The sequence below is a fragment of the Lipotes vexillifer genome, unplaced genomic scaffold, assembly GCF_000442215.2.
Source record: "Lipotes vexillifer unplaced genomic scaffold, Lipotes_vexillifer_v1.1 scaffold117, whole genome shotgun sequence".
In the NCBI taxonomy this organism is placed as follows: Eukaryota; Metazoa; Chordata; class Mammalia; order Artiodactyla; family Lipotidae; genus Lipotes; species Lipotes vexillifer.
Genome location: NW_006785593.1, coordinates 1316782 through 1334503, shown reverse-complemented (window position 1 = coordinate 1334503; position 17722 = coordinate 1316782). Strand labels below are relative to the sequence as shown.

General features: G+C 36.5%; 1 protein-coding gene across 7 annotated transcripts in view; it reads left to right on the top strand.

The window, feature by feature from the left end:
- PPFIA2 (PPFI scaffold protein A2) overlaps positions 1 to 17722 on the top strand; it is a 474850-nt gene that overhangs the window by 353559 nt on the left and 103569 nt on the right. For all 7 annotated transcript variants that reach the window (XM_007457669.1, XM_007457666.1, XM_007457665.1 and 4 more), the window contains 3 exons: positions 509 to 730; positions 16357 to 16503; positions 17568 to 17702. In XM_007457669.1, the coding sequence (XP_007457731.1) occupies positions 509 to 730; positions 16357 to 16503; positions 17568 to 17702 (504 nt within the window). The remainder of the gene's footprint in view (positions 1 to 508; positions 731 to 16356; positions 16504 to 17567; positions 17703 to 17722) is intronic.

The following is a 17722-nucleotide window of genomic DNA, read 5'->3' as shown; positions in this document are numbered from 1 at the left end:
AGCAGGAATAACTTTCTTTAAAAGAAAAGTGTAAGTTTTCTTTTACTGAGAGTCATTGAAAATAAGACTTGCAAATTCACAAAGGATCTTGAACAAAAATAGAAAATATTACATAGTTTCTGTGCCCTTATTATTTAATAAGAACATGCTGTGTTACATAAATATTTATTTATAATAAATTTTATATGTAATTGATTAAAAATAGCTGCCACTTATTGAATGTTTATGCTATATCCATGTTTTGTGCTAAACTGTGTATAACGTAGCATATATAATAGTTTCCAGTTCAAATGCATCTATTAACCTATTTGAAAATTACTGATCTACCTTTATATTTTAATGTCAATTAAGAGTTTTCTCAGAAACTTAGTTTTCCTCCAAAGCTAGTTCTGTTAGAGTTCTTATTTCTCAGTATGAAATCTTTATCAGTCTCGTATTTTTAAGTTCATGAATTTTAAATTAAAGATGAAGAAAATTCTAAGTGCAGTTTCTTTCTCTTTTCCTGCAGCGTTTGTCCAATGGTTCTATAGATTCAACTGATGAAACAAGTCAAATAGTTGAACTACAAGAATTGCTTGAAAAACAAAACTATGAAATGGCCCAAATGAAAGAACGTTTAGCAGCCCTTTCTTCCCGAGTAGGAGAGGTGGAACAGGAAGCAGAGACAGCAAGAAAGGATCTCATTAAAACAGAAGAAATGAACACTAAGTATCAAAGGGACATTAGGGAGGTAAGTGATTCGCAACACTTTCAGTCTTTGCTTCCTGAATGCTGTCTCTGAGATGCTTTTTCCATAATTTCCCCTAATGGCATATATTCTTTACCTTTTCTCAAAAGACCGTAAATCAGTATGCATTATATTAGTTATGAAACTTGTTCACTAAGGCAAAAATAGTTTACTTCATCACCCCTTTAAATATGTATGGAAAGAAAATGTTGGTATCAAATCTCAGAAGTAATAAAAACTACAGGTTTTTAAATGAATTTTTAAATGTTTTAAGCTGTTAATTTTAAATAACCCTAGATTCGGGTACGAATAATGAATTGCTATACTCTTAGCAGATGGGAATACTCAAAGACATTCCTTTAAAAATATCCCTCTTATTTTGGTTTTCTATCTGTGAATGTGAAAGTACATGTGTGAAAGTGGGAACCTTTCTTTCTCTATATGTTCAGTTCTTACTAAACTTAACATCACTTCATCTATTTGAAAAAGTGGGTACTTTAAAGTTACGACAAAAATTACAAGGAGATGTCTTATTTGTGATATTGCCAAATCGTCTTACCAGCTAAGGTGAAACGTTTAGAATCTTTTCACTGTTATCACTCTATTTAATTAAAAAGAAAATTATCTATATTTATGAAAATTTTATTTTGTGATTTTTGCCTTTTCCATTTTTACATGTTCTTTTAAATCATATTTGTATTTTTTTTTATCTTTCATACATCATTAACTAGCTGTTATTGGAGTTGACTCTATGTATCCAATTCTTTTCTTCCAATTCTCCTTTGAGCCCATTTTATCATACTTTTGCCTCCACGGTCCCATCAAAACTGTTGTTATCCAGTTTGACCTCCATGTTGCTGAATCCAGGAGACACTTCTCAGTCCTTTGAAGCACTTGATCTAATTACCACTTCCTGGTGTATTTCTTCACTTGGCTAATAGCACACTACACTGTTCCTGATTTTCCTTCATTTTTACTTGCTACCCCCATCTCAGGCTCCTTTACTGGCTGTACTTCTCATCCCCAACCGTGGAATGCCTTCCCTCCTCAATTTACCTTAACTCCCCTGGTAAATTCATGCCGTTTCATGGCTCCAAAAACTACCCGTGGTCTTATGATTCCCAATTTATATCTCCACCTTATCCATCTCTCCTGATTTCCAGATGCCTGTATCTAGACCTCTAACGACTATCTCAAAATTAACATTCTCAGGACTGTTTTCCTGATATTCCCCCCAAGAAGCCAGACTTACTTGCAGTCTTACATATCTCAGCTGATGGCAACTCCATTATTGGTGCTTAGACCAAAAACCTTGGAACTGTCCTTGGTACCTGTCTTTCACTCACACACTGCATTTGCTTCATCCATAAATCTTATTACTTCCAACTTCAAAATATATCCGTCCTGTGACCTCTTCACACTCTTCATGGCTCTGCCTTATTTCACACAACCACCATCTCTCATTGGATTATTCTAATAGTCTATACTCAACACAGCAGCCTGAGTGACCTGTTGCAGTGTAAGTCAGCTCAAGTCACTTTCTCCTTAAAACTCTTCAATGGCTACCTATTCTACTTACAGTAAAATCAAAGTCCTTGCAGTGGTCAACAACCCTGTACAATCTCTACTCCCACCCTCTGACCTCTGGGAACTCATCTACTACTCTTTCACTTTAATCCACTCAGTTCAGTTACTGTGGCCTCTTAAGCAAGCCAGATCTATTCTGTTGCATTTTCTTTTCCTTCTGCCTTTTACTCAGATGTCTTAGTGAAGTGTTCCCTAACCATGGTATTTGCACATATACACTCTCCTTCTTTCATTTTTTAAAAATCTCACAGAATTACTGCCATCTGACACAGTATGCACTTTGCTGATTTACTTGTTTGTCACATGCTTCCCTCTCCACGGTATATAAAGATTCATAAGAGCTGGGGTTTTCTTGTTTTGTCTAGTTTTGTTCATTGCTCTATTTTAAACACATACTCAACTACTGAGTATATACTAGGCACTCAAAAGCTCTTGTTGAAAGGATGGATATTTATGGGTGTTAGGTGTAAACATCAAAAGGCATGGATGAAATCAGAATATGTCCCCAAACAATGCCTGCTATCTCAGAGTAAGGTAGATAATCCATGAAGTGGTTCTGTCATCGCACAGATAATGATACACCTTTTTATGAGTTAACAGTTCGGGAATGCATCTCTCATCTTCACTCCTCCCACAACCCAAACTCAGAGAATTTATAAAGTAGATGAAGTTTAACCCCTCTTCTATATTACTGTTAAGGAACACTAAGATTTTTGACTAGTAAACCACCAGGGCCACTTCTTGAGCTTTTGCTCATTTTCTATTTCTTCATTCTCTTAGTCCCACAGATTTAGCTGTTTTTCTTTCACTTAACACTCACCTATTCTATTAATGCTTGTTTAATCCAGTGTCATTTGCAGGTAGAGCCCAGTATCTCCAGCTCTCCCATTCTTATGACCTAAGTAAAAATAACCCTTTGATTCTAATAGTCTTTGGAGGTAGGTGACAAAAAGCTAAGTCAGATTTAAAATGTCAATCATCTATCTGATGCCAAATTTTTTTTTTTATAGTTAGGAATACCTTCTCATAGGTAAGGTGTTCTGCTTTCACCAGGAATTCTCTTTTCTTTTTAATTAATTAATTTATTTGTTTTTATTTTTGGCTGCGTTGGGTCTTCATTGCTGCGCGTGGGCTTTCTCTAGTTGCGGTGAGCGGGGGCTACTCTTTGTTGTGGTGCGTGGGCTTCTCATTGCGGTGGCTTCTCTTGTGGAGCACGGGCTCTAGGCACGTGGGCTTCAGTGGTTGTGGCATGCGAGCCTCAGTAGTTGTGGCTCGTGGGCTCTTGAGCACAGGCTCAGTAGTTGTGGCACACAAACTCTGTTGCTCCACAGCATGTGGGATCTTCCCGGACCAGGGATGGAACCTGTGTCCCCTGCATCAGCAGGTGGATTCTTAACCACTGTGCCACCAGGGAAGCCTCTCACCAGGCCACCAGGGAAGCCCCTCACCAGGCCCCTCTTTTACAATATAACTATTCTTATCAGCTCTATAAGTTCTGTGTAGTTATATCTTAGAAGAGTTTCACGAGAAAGGAATATTTCTCATCATTCACCTTTGAGGGGGCTTACAAACACAAATGTTTTCAAAGCCAGGCAAACAATGTAAATGTGTGAAGTGCCAGGTGTAACAGTAGGACGTGATATGTTTAATGAGACCTGGACAAGGAGCCTATACTCTGTCTGCCTTTCTAGATGCATCACGTGTGCATGCGTGTGTGTGTGTGTGTGTGTGTGTGTGTGTGTGTGTGTGTGTGTGTGTGTGTGTGTGTGTGTATTAAGCACACTGTGAAGGCCAAATAAAATATTTCCCATAAGATTCAGGATGCAGGCCATGGGAGCCTGGTCTATATGTAATTTCTTTAATTCCTTCTGTCCTTTAGGGAAGGTACTTGTAATTGTCCCATTTTTCTCAGGTGATGTAAAGTAACTTGTCCAAGGCCTATCCACTATTCTCCCCAACACACTACCTTCCCCACCCCCCAGCACCAGGAAGAATAGAGGACTACCCCAGCTTCAAAATCTGTGCTTCCTCCACTATGAGCAGCTTCCAAAATCAACAAGATGTAATCATTTACTCAGTGATAGCAGCTATCATAAAAAATGCAGCTGCGCTATAACTGCTTCCTAAATAATCAATCTTTTGATCTTTTCAATAAGCAAGAAAATGTGAAAATCATATACTTTAAAAAGGTATCACATAACACTGAAAACTCCAGACTTTGCTTTTATGTATTCTTGAGCTGTGGTCACAACAAAGTCTACCAGATTGCATGATTTTAAGTAGAAAAAACAAACAAGGTGATTCTCCTTGCTACCCCTATAGCACTGCTGACCCAGTATGATTTATATATGATATAAGCAATAACTATTTGTTGAATTAATTAGGAAAAAAAATAGAGAATAGGAAAAAACTAACCACATAATTAAAAACTGAAATTCATTTTGCTGTGCATGTACATAGTCTAATATATCTGAAACAAATTGTGTAAGTATATTTCATTAATGGTTTCAGAATATATTTTTGCAATTATTCTTTGTCAAGAAATAAATCTATTCAAAATTTACTTTTTATTTTTTAAGCCAAGGTGATGATTACATCTGTTTAATGTCTTGTATGTTTACAAAGTTTACTTTTGTTTGAAGTTTTGTCTTAAGCACTCCTTAAATTGACTGTCACTTCTTGGAGTAAGGGTTAAAGCTTGGCACAGTTCCTAGACTAGAAAATATAGTCAGTCTCATAACGGAGGCTTAGTTTACCTCTCCACTCTTTTTTTTTTTTTTTTTTTAAATTGGAGTATAGTTGCTTTACAATGGTGTGTTAGTTTCTGCTGTACAACGAAGTGAATCAGCTATATGTATACACATATCCCCTCCCTCTTGGACCTCCCCCCCATCCCATCCCTCTAGGTAACCACAGGGCACCGAGCTGAGCTCCCTGTGCTGTATGGCAGGTTCCCACTAGCTGTCTGTTTTACACATGGTAGTGTATATATATCAATCCCAATCTCCCAATTCATCCTACCCCCCTTCCCCCCTGCCCCATGTCCACACGTCTGTTCTCCACGTCTGCATCTCTATTCCTGCCCTGCAAATACGTTCATCTGTAACATTTTTCTAGATTCCACATATATGCGTTAATATACGATATTTGTTCCACTCTAATCAAGAAGGCTACTAATCGGGTATTTGGATACTAATATCTCATTAAATATATTGATATTCAAAGAGTTAGAATTTTCTGTGAAGTATTTCAGTTATATTTTGTTTTGTGAATAAAAACAGTTTATCACTCCAACTTCTTATTAAGAGCTCTTTGAATGTTCACTGTGTGATTATATGAGTGAATACATATCAATTTTGTCTTTTCTATTATCTGAAACATGGAGTTATATTTTTCACTTTACTAGCTCTAAGTTACTATAGAATTATATTTATTTGATATAATAAAATCCAGTTTTAACATAAACTTCAAGTTAAGAGAAAATTAATCCTTTTTACAGTTTTTCACCTTTTTTTAGGCAGCAGTTTTCAGGAACTAGAAAAAGCTTTCTTTTTTAAAATTTCCAAGTAACACACAGCGAAAAGATACTTCTCCAACTTGTAAATTCAAAATTTATTTTTGGCAACACAGCCTGCAGTTATAAATTGAATCTTCCATATGAATCACTGAATTAAAAATGAAATACCAAAGTCACATGCAACGACTCCTATATGTAATATACGCCATTGTCAGATCAGCTAATTATAGGCATAATAGTAAGAAAAAGATAATACATAAATAATAATAAAAAGCTATTATTTATTTAGTGTGTATTGTACATGGTAATAAAAAAGAAACTAGAATTTACTGAGTGTATATCGTACATAAGGCTTCATGCAAAGCACTTAAAATATATCACAACAATGTCATGTATTAACATCCCAACCAAAAACCGGAAAAAAAAAAAAGAAAAAAGAAAGAAGATGAAGTTTAGAAAAGCTAAGCAGTGTTTACCCATAACAGGGTTAATAAGTATCAAAAACTAGAATTTAAAGCAAGTATGTACTACTTTGTGCTCATGTTCTAAAGAAACACGTGTATGCCTTTAACTGAATTCATGGCTACTATAAATTTGTAAGATGTTTATATATGTAGGCTAAATTTAGAAGTTTTTCTTGGGCTACAAAATTGACATAACATTCCCAGAGTTCTGTATGAAAATGAAATTAACAATACAGAATTAATAATTGTAAGCAGCACTCTGAAGGAATAGTCTAAGATTGAAAACTGTACCCTCATTGGACTAAAAAATATAGGAAACAGAAAAAGTCAAAATCTTAAACAAAAGCTTTTTAAATAGTAGCTTTTGTTTGGATGGCTAAAATCTAGGGATGCATATATAATGTTGAAAAAAATTAGTTTGGATAATTTTTGCCAAAGTGATGGATTAATTGTTTCATATATTTGAACATTAATATTAGCACAATTAACCAAGTAGTCTTTAATTTGGTCTTGAAGTTCAGCGAGACGAAGGTAGTCAAAAAGGCAACAAAACCTCATTCCAGATAGAAATGTCGCAGAGTGTGTTAGTTTCCTAGGGCTGCCATAACAAGTTACAATAAAAGGGATGGCTTAGAACAACAGTAATTTATTCTCTCATAGTTCTGGAGACTATAAGTCCAAAATCAAGGTATCAACAGAGCCATACAATATTCCCTCTGAAGGCTCTGGTGAAGTATTCTTCACTGTGTCCTCTAGCTTCTGGTGGTTGCTAGCAACCTTGGTGTTCTTGGCTGGTGGCAGTATAAAGACAATCTCTGTCTCCTTTTTCACACTGTACTTTTCTCTGTATATCTCTGTCCCCAAATCTGCCTTTCCCTGTAAGAACACCAGTCACTGGATTTAAGACCCACCCTATCCTGTATGATCTCATCTTAACTTGATTACATCTGTAAAACCTTATTTACAAATGATATCACGTTCCCAAGTCCTAAGTGAACATGAATTTTTCACTATTCATTTCAGTACATAGAGATATTGTACATAAAGAAAGTGTCAGGACATTAAGCTATGTGTTTGCAAGGCTTTGTAGCTCAGATTTTACATTGAAGATGGAGGGGAACATACAAAGGTATTGTCAAGAAGCAAGTTGGTCAGCAGGTTGGGAATAAATAAGCAGGAAAAAAGACTAATGGCAAGATGACAGATTAAGCTATTAAGTGGGAGTTAGGGTAGAGGAGTTTTCAAGGATGATCCTAAATTTCTGTGCAGCATGCTGTCATTCCCTAGTCAAGCAATACAAGGTAGGGGGAGGCAAGGAGACTAAGGACAACATGATTAGTTTCTTTATAGAATATAACTTTTTAATTAATTTTTATATACACATAATTTTCAAAGTCAAATACTATCAAAAGAGTACAAATCTAAACACACATGTGCACAAAACACATACATATACACAAAGCCACCACATACCTCCCATCTCACTTCCCTGAAATTCTTTTGTTCCCCCCCACTGTGTCCAAATTTCTTTTTTTTTTAACATCTTTATTGGAGTATAATTGCTACACAATGGTGTGTTAGTTTCTGCTTTATAACAAAGTGAATCAGTTATACATATACATATGTTCCCATATCTCTTCCCTCTTGCGTCTCCCTCCCTCCTACACTCCATATCCCACCCCTCTAGGGGGTCACAAAGCACCGAGGTGATCTCCCTGTGCTATGCGGCTGCTTCCCACTAGCTATCTATTTTACATTTGGTAGTGTATATATGTCCATGCCACTCTCTCACTTTGTCACAGCTTGCCATTCTCCCTCCCCATATCCTCAAGTCCATTCTCTAGTAGGTCTGTGTCTTTATTCCCATCTTAACCCTAGGTTCTTCATGACCTTTTTTTTTTCTCTTAGATTCCATATATATGTGTTAGCATATGGTATTTGTTTTTCTCTTTCTGACTTACTTCACTCTGTATGACAGACTCTAGGTCCATCCACCTCACTACAAATAACTCAATTTCGTTTATTTTTATGGCTGAGTAATATTCCATTGTATATATGTGCAACATCTTCTTTATCCATTCATCTGTTGATGGACACTTAGGTTGCTTCCATGTCCTGACTATTGTAAATAGATCTGCAATGAACATTTTGGTACATGACTCTTTTTGAATTATGGTTTCCTCAGGGTATATGCCCAGTAATGGGATTGCTGGGTCATATGGTAATTCTATTTTTAGTTTTTTAAGGAACCTCCATACTGTTCTCCATAGTGGCTGGATCAATTTACATTCCGACCAACAGTGCAAGAGGGTTCCCTTTTCTCCACACCCTCTCCGACATTTATTGTTTCTAGATTTTTTGATGATGGCCATTCTGACTGGTGTGAGGTGATATCTCATTGTAGTTTTGATTTGCATTTCGCTAATGATTAATGATATTGAGCGTTCTTTCATGTGTTTGTTGACATTCTGTATATCTTCTCTGGAGAAATGTCTATTTAGGTCTTCTGCCCATTTTTGGATTGGGTTGTTTTTTTGTTATTGAGCTGCATGAGCTGCTTGTAAATTTTGGAGAGTAATCCTTTGTCAGTTGCTTCATTTGCAAATATTTTCTCCCATTCTGAGGGTTGTCTTTTGGTCTTGTTTATGGTTTCCTTTGCTGTGCAAAAGCTTTGAAGTTTCATTAGGTCCCATTTGTTTATTTTTGTTTTTATTTCCATTTCTCTAGGAGGTGGGTCAAAAAGGATCTTGCTGTGATTTATGTCATAGAGTTTTCTGCCTATGTTTTCCTCTAAGAGTTTGATAGTTTCTGGCCTTACATTTAGGTCTTTAATCCATTTTGAGTTTATTTTTGTGTATGGTGTTAGGGAGTGTTCTAATTTCATACTTTTACATGTAGCTGTCCAGTTTTCCCAGCACCACTTATTGAAGAGGCTGTCCTTTCTCCACTGTACATTCCTGCCTCCTTTATCAAAGATAAGGTGACCATATGTGCGTGGGTTTCTCTCTGGGCTTTCTATCCTGTTCCATTGATCTATATTTCTGTTTTTGTGCCAGTACCATACTGTCTTGATTACTGTAGCTTTGTAGTATAGTTTGAAGTCAGGAAACCTGATTCATCCAGCTCCATTTTTCGTTCTCAAGATTCCTTTGGCTATTCGGTGTCTTTTGTGTTTCCATACAAATTGTGAAATTTTTTGTTCTAGTTCTGTGAAAAATGCCAGTGGTAGTTTGACAGGGATTGCATTGAATCTGTAGATTGCTTTGGGTAGTAGAGTCATTTTCACAATGTTGATTCTTCCAATCCAAGAACATGCTATATCTCTCCATCTATTTGTATCACCTTTAATTTTTTTCATCAGTATCTTACAATTTTCTGCATACAGGTCTTTGTCTCCTTAGGTAGGTTTATTCCTAGATATTTTATTCTTTTTGTTGCAGTGGTAAATGGGAGTGTTTTCTTAATTTCACTTTCAAATTTTTCATCATTAGTGTATAGGAATACCAGAGATTTCTGTGCATTAATTTTTTATCCTGCTACTTTACCAGATTCATTGATTAGCTCTAGTAGTTTTCTGGTAGCATCTTTAGAATTCTGTATGTATAGTATCATGTCATCTGCAAACAGTGACAGCTTTACTTCTTCTTTTCTGATTTGGATTCGTTTTATTTCTTTTTCTTCTCTGATTGCTGTGGCTAAAACTTCCAAAACTATGTTGAATAATAGTGGTGAGAGTGGGCAACCTTGCCTTGTTCCTGATCTTAGTGGAAATGGTTTCAGTTTTTCACCATTGAGGACGATGTTGGCTCTGGGTTTGTCATATATGGCCTTTATTATGTTGAGGAAAGTTCCCTCTATGCCTACTTTCTTCAGGTTTTTTATCATAAATGGGTGTTGAATTTTCTCAAAAGCTTTCTCTGCATCGATTGAGAGGATCATATGGTTTTTCTCCTTCAATTGGTTAATATGGTGTATCACGTTGATTAATTTGCATATAATGAAGAATCCTTGCATTCCTGGAAAAACACCCCACTTGATCATGTTGTATGATCCTTTTAATGTGCTGTTGCATTCTGTTTGCTAGTATTTTGTTGAGGATTTTTGCATCTATATTCATCGGTGATATTGGCCTGTAGTTTTCTTTCTTTGTGACATCTTTGTCTGGTTTTGGTATCAGGGTGATGGTGGCCTCGTAGAATGAGTTTGGGAGTCTTCCTCCCTCTGCTATATTTTGGAAGAGTTTGAGAAGGATAGGTGTTAGCTCTTCTCTAAACGTTTGATAGAATTCGCCTGTGAAGCCATCTGATCCTGGGCTTTTGTTTGTTGGAAGATTTTTAATTACAGTTTCAATTTGAGTGCTTGTGATTGGTCTGTTCCTATTTTCAATTTCTTCTTTGTTGAGTCTCAGCAGGTTGTGCATTTCTAAGAATTTGTCCATTTCTTCCAGGTTGTCCATTTTATTGGCATAGAGTTGCTTGTAGTAATCTCTCATGATCCTTTGTATTTCTGCAGTGTCAGTTGTTACTTCTCCTTTTTCATTTCTAATTCTGTTGATTTTTTTTCTTTTTTTTCTTTTTTTTTCCTTTATTTTTATTTTTTTTATTTTTTTTTTTGCGGTACACGGGCCTCTCACTGTTGTGGTCTCTCCCGTTGTGGAGCACAGGCTCCGGATGTGCAGGCTCAGCAGCCATGGCTCACGGACCCAGCCGCTCTGCAGCATGTGGGATCTTTCCGGACCAGGGCACAAACCCGTGTCCCCTGCAATGGCAGGTGGACTCTCAACTGCTGTGCCACCAGGGAAGTCCCTAATTCTATTGATTTGAGTCTTCTCCCTTTTTTTCTTGATGAGTCTGGCTAATGGTTTATCAATTTTGTTTATCTTCTCAAAGAACCAATTTTTAGTTTTATTGATCTTTGCTATTGTTTCCTTCATTTCTTTTTCATTTATTTCTGATCTGATTTTTATGATTTCTTTCCTTCTGCTAACTTTGGTGTTTTTTTGTTCTTCTTTCTCTAATTGCTTTAGGTGCAAGGTTAGGTTGTTTATTTTAGGTGTTTCCTATTTCTTAAGGTATTATTGTATTGCTGTAAACTTCCCTCTTAGAACTGCTTTTGCTGCATCCCATAGGTTTTGGGTCGTCATGTTTTCATTGTCATTTGTTTCTAGGAATTTTTTGATTTCCTCTTTAATGTCGTCAGTGATCTCTTGGTTATTAAATAGTGTATTGTTTTGCCTCCATGTGTTTATATTTTTTACAGATCTTTTTCTGTAATTGATATCTAGTCTCATAAAGTTGTGGTCAGAAAAGATACTTGATACAATTTCAATTTTCTTAAATTTACCAAGGCTTGATTTGTGACCCAAGGTATGATCTATCCTGGAGAATGTTCCATGAGTGCTTGAGAAGAAAGTGTATTCTGTTGTTTTTGGATGGAATGTCCTATTAATATCAGTTAAGTCCATCTTGTTTAATGTATCATTTAAAGCTTGTGTTTCCTTATTTATTTTCATTTTGGATGATCTGTCCATTGGTGAAAGTGGGGTGTTAAAGTCCCTTACTATGATTGTGTTACTGTCGATTTCCCCTTTTATGGCTGTTACTATTTGTCTTATGTATTGAGGTGCTCCTATGTTGGGTGCATAAATATTTACAATTGTTATATCTTCTTCTTGGATCGATCCCTTAATCATTATGTAGTGTCCTTCTTTGTCTCTTCTGATAGTCCTTATTTTAAAGTCTATTTTGTCTGATATGAGAATTGCTACTCCAGCTTTCTTTTGGTTTCCATTTGCATGGAATATCTTTTTCCATCCCCTTACTTTCAGTCTGTATGTGTCTCTAGGTCTGAAGTGGGTCTCTTGTAGACAGCATATATATGGGTCTTGTTTTTGTATCCATTCAGCCAATCTGTGTCTTTTGGTGGGAGCATTTAGTCCATTTACATTTAAGGTAATTATCGATATGTATGTTCCTATTCCCATTTTCTAAATTGTTTTGGGTTCGTTATTATAGGACTTTTCCTTCTCTTGTGTTTTTGTCTAGAGAAGTTCCTTTAGCATTTGTTGTAAAGCTGGTTTGGTGGTGCTGAACTCTCTCAGCTTTTGCTTGTCTGTAAAGGTTTTAATTTCTCCATCAAATCTGAATGAGATGATGCTTGCTGGGTAGAGTAATCTTGGTTGTAGGTTCTTCTCCTTCATCACTTTAAATATGTCCTGCCAGTCCCTTCTGGCTTGCAGAGTTTCTGCTGGAAGATCAGCTGTTAACCTTATGCAGATTCCCTTGTGTGTTATTTGTTGTTTTTTCCTTGCTGATTTAATGTTTTCTTTGTATTTAATTTTTGATAGTTTGATTAATATGTGTCTTGGCATATTTCTCCTTGAATTTATCCTGTATGGGACTCTCTGTGCTTCCTGGACTTGATTAACTATTTCCTTTCCCATATTAGGGAAGTTTTCAACTATAATCTCTTCAGATATTTTCTCAGTCCCTTTCTTTTTCTCTTCTTCTTCTGGGACCCCTATAATTCGAATGTTGGTGCATTTAATGTTGTCCCAGAGGTCTCTGAGACTGTCCTCAGTTCTTTTCATTCTTTTTTCTTTATTCTGCTCTGCAGTAGTTATTTCCACTATTTTATCTTCCAGGTCACTTATCCATTCTTCTGCCTCAGTTATTCTGCTATTGATCCCTTCTAGAGTATTTTTAATTTCATTTATTGTGTTGTTCATCATTGCTTGTTTCCTCTTTAGTTCTTCTAGGTCCTTGTTAAATGTTTCTTGCATTTTCCTTATTATATTTCCAAGATTTTGGGTCATCTTTACTATCATTATTCTGAATTCTTGTTCAGGTAGACTGCCTATTTCCTCTTCATTTGTTAGGTCTGGTGGGTTATGGCCTTGCTCCTTCGTCTGCTGTGTGTTTTTCTGTCTTCTCATTTTGCCTATCTTACTGTGTTTGGGGTCTCCTTTTCACAGGCTGCAGGTTTGTAGTTCTCGTTGCTTTTGGTGTCTGCCCCCAGTGGGTAAGGTTGGTTCAGTGGGTTGTGTAGGCTTCCTGGTTGAGGGGACTAGTGCCTGTGTTCTGGTGGATGAGGCTGGATCTTGTCTTTCTGGTGGGCAGGTCCACGTCTTGTGGTGTGTTTGGGGGTGTCTTTGGCCTTATTATGATTTTAGGCTGCCTCTCTGCTAATGGATTGGGCTGTGTTTCTGTCTTGCTAGTTGTTTGGCATAGAGTGTCCAGCACTGTAGCTTGCTGGTCGTTGAGTGAAGCCGGGTCTTGGTGTTGAGATGGAGATCTCTGGGAGATTTTCGCCGTTTGATATTACATGGAGCTGGGAGGTCTCTTGTGGACCAGTGTCTTGAAGTTGGCTCTCCCACCTCAGAGGCATCGCACTGACTCCTGGCTGGAGCACCAAGAGCCTTTCATCCACACGGCTCAGAATAAAAGGGAGAATAAATAGAAAGAAAGAAAGAAAGAAAGGAAGGAAGGAAGAAAGGAAGGAAGGAAGGAAGGAAGGAAGGAAGAAAAAGAAAGAAACAAAGAAAGAAAGAAAGAGAGAAAAGAAAGAAAGAATAAAATAAAATAAAATAGGATAATGTAAAATAAAGTTATTAAAATAAAAAATTATTATTATGAAAAAATTTTAAAAAGTAAAAAAAAAAAAAAAAAAGAATGGACAGACAGAATCCCAGGACAAATGTTGAAAGCAAAGCTATACAGACAAAATCTCACACAGAAGCATACACATACATACTCACAAAAAGAGGAAAAGGGGAAAAAATAATATATCTTGCTCCCAAAGTCCACCTCCTCAATTTGGGATTATTCATTGTCTCTTCAGGTATTCCACAGATGCAGGGTACATCAAGTTGATTGTGGACGTTTAATCTGCTCAGGCTGTTGGGAGAAATTTCCCTTTTTCTTCTTTGTTAGCACAGCTCCCGGGGTTCAGCTTTGGATTTGGCCCCGCCTCTGTGTGTAGGTCACCAGAGGGCGTCTGTTCTTTGCTCAGACAGGACGGGGTTAAAGGAGCAGCTGATTCAGGGGCTCTGGCTCACTCAGGCCGGGGGGAGGGAGGGGTACGGATGCGGGGCGAGCCTGCAGCGGTGGAGGCTGGCGTGACGTTGCACCAGCCTAATGCGCGTGGTGCGTTCTCCCGGGGTAGTTGTCCCTGGATCACGGGACCCTGGCAGTGGCAGGCTGCACAGGGTCCCGGAAGGGGAGGTGTAGAGAGTTCCTGAAATTCTTAATTTCAACCCTTTTAGCCATTACTTCTGGTATTTTCTCTTATTTAAACTTATCCTATGTCTTGCTGTTATATTATATGAGGATTTTAACTCTCTTATTCTTTCCCTTCCTTTCTCTTAACACCCATCCTTCCACTATAATCATCTCAAAATCACATTCAGTGTTACCATTATTATGACTATGTAAATAATTCCACAAATGATCCAAGTAGTCATTTTCAATGGTAATATTTCCTTTTGTTTGGCTTTCTGTTTTTCTAGGATTTTATTAATTACCTGATAGATAAATTTGCTTACTTATTTTTAAAGCTATGGTAAGTCTTTCACCCACTCCAACAGTTTGGTTTCATAATTTCAATTCAGATTATGGACAATGGTCCATAATTTATCAGATAATTCATCATTCTTATTTTTAAGAATGAGAATAAGAATTCTCATTCTTATTTTTATTTTCTTTGAATCATCTCTGTTTCCTCTGCTCTCCACCTCTCATCTGTACCAAATTTTTTATAAGCCTGTTTCATTCTTCTTGCTATTGTTATGGGATTTACCTCTACTAGCACCTTGAAAATTCAGGAGAAAAAGTGACCAAATCCCTGAGTTAGAAAAGGCATAAAACCCAGAATACAGATAATGACTGAACTTTGAGGGAAGGTGGAACACCTGTTCTAAACTGAAAGATAGAGGTTAAGGATTTGTGTGGATGTAGTTAAATTTCCTGATGGTGGTTAGGGAAGATCAGGAAGCTGAAGGACTGTCCATTTAAGGGCTTCTATTTCTTTTGGAAAATTAGAAGGGAATTTATCTGTTCTGTGCATGTGGCAGGATTGACTCTGGATCTGTAGGAGAGTAACAAAGAGACTGCTTAGGAACAAGTGGTCAAAGAAACCTGGATGGTAATAAATGGAAAACACCACCATCTCCTCAATGTCAGGCTCCTTATGCAAAGGAGCTTCCCAAATTATCAGAAAACCACACCAGGCCCAAGATGCTCACTTCTGCAGCTGATTTTTCCCAATATCTCAAAAAAGTAGGTTATCTACCTACTAATAAATTCCCATGTAAGCTATTAGGAAGATAAAATCATTTCCATGTTATCTATGAATTATATGGTTTAAAATTATTGCTTAATATAATAGTTAATATTATATTAATAATAAGTATTTAAAATTATCGCTTCATTTGCACCAATAACTGATTTTTCCCTAGAGATTTGTGTTCATTGAGTTCTCTAAATTCTTTTTCATTGGAATATATCATATTCCAATTAAACAAGGGAAATGGTTAAGTTCCAAAGTAAATTCATTTGTGAGTGTGATTCAAATTTACTTTTTTTTCTATTTTTGCCTTCTCTTTTAACCACTGAGATATTCTTACTTATACATGACAATAAGAATACTGATGATATTTATTATCCTTCTTTGAAAATCCCTTTGCAATTTGGAACCATAGCCACCATTTTACCAATTTTATGGTTTGCAACTCTACCCATAATTATACTTATTTCTACTGTGTAATGAACTAATTTTTCTGCCACTTCTTTTCTAAGAATACCAATCCTACAGTAAGGAGTTTTAAAATGTACTCCATTGCATTCTCAGAGAGAGAAAGCTTTTTGCTAACCCAAGACGTAAGAAGAATTCTGACAAATAAGTAGAGAAAACTCACATGAAATCTTGCATCCCCTTAATGAAAAGAAAGGAATGAATATTTACCTCAAGAAAGCAATAGTTTCTTTTATAGCTCACTATTTAATTTAAATAATAAGACAATATATAAACTAAGAATCTGATTTTTTAAATTATTTTAATTGTAGGCCATGGCACAGAAGGAAGATATGGAAGAAAGAATTACAACCCTTGAGAAGCGTTACCTCAGTGCTCAGAGAGAATCTACCTCCATACATGACATGAATGACAAACTAGAAAATGAGTTAGCAAATAAAGAGGCCATCCTACGGCAGGTTCGGTATCTCTATCTTGGTTTTGTTCTGGTCTGTGTGTTCTCACCATTCTCACAAAACATGGAGTAAATAAAATATGGTATTCCTTGGTAATCAATCATTCTCTAAAATTTATAACCAAACTAACTAAGATGTGATTTTCAGTGTGTAATCTAGAAATCTATCTTAATAATAATAAAAATAATGACTAATATTTACTTTGGATCTAGACATGAACCAGAAACTGTGCTAAACAGTTTACATGTATTACCTCACTTAAATCCAACCACCACCTGTAAGTACAATTATTATACTGTAAAGTATAATAATTATTATACAATTATTATACTGAGGAATAAAGTAAGTACAATTATTATACTGAGGAAACTAAGGTTCAGAGACATGAATGCTCTCCTAAGGTCTCACATATGGTAATTGTAGAGTCAATAATGGAAACCTAGGTCTCTTCGGCTCTAGAGAAGGAGTGGGCAAACTACGGCCCATGTGCCAAAACTATGGCTCTGTTTTATAAATATAGTTTTATTGAAACATAGACATACCCATTCATTTAATCATTGTCTATGACTGCTTTTGTGCTACAACAGTAAAATTGAATAGTTGGAACAGAGGCTTTATAATACAAAAGCCTAAAATAATTACCATCTGGCCTTCACAGGAAAAGTCTGCCAACTTCATCTCTAGAGCCTGGACTCTCAATCATTATGCTACATTCCCTCTCCTACTCCAGCTAATGTTGTGATTTTCAGTATGTTGCTATTACGGTGTATCTGAAGTCTTAGTACTAAGTTGTATTCCATTTGTCCAGGTTAATACTCACTATTAACTTCTTTTCTTTTTGCTGCCGTCAGTAAAAGGTTTTCTTTTTTTAATGTGCTGAATTTATTGAGGAATATGGATAAGTAATAATATGAAAACATGAGAACAATCTCTTTGCACAGTAGGTATGGTAGTAGTAGCTTATTTTAACTCTAGAAGAGTGGCTTGAAGCCCACAGTCCCTGGTGACTGGTGTTTGCTATCCTAACTGTGACAATTTAAGTGTCTCTTTTTTCATCCCTATTTCAGATGGAAGAGAAGAATAGACAGTTACAAGAGCGTCTTGAGCTAGCTGAGCAAAAGTTGCAGCAAACTATGAGAAAAGCTGAGACCTTACCTGAAGTAGAGGCTGAACTGGCTCAGAGAATTGCAGCCCTGACAAAGGTACTGCAATGAAACAGTTG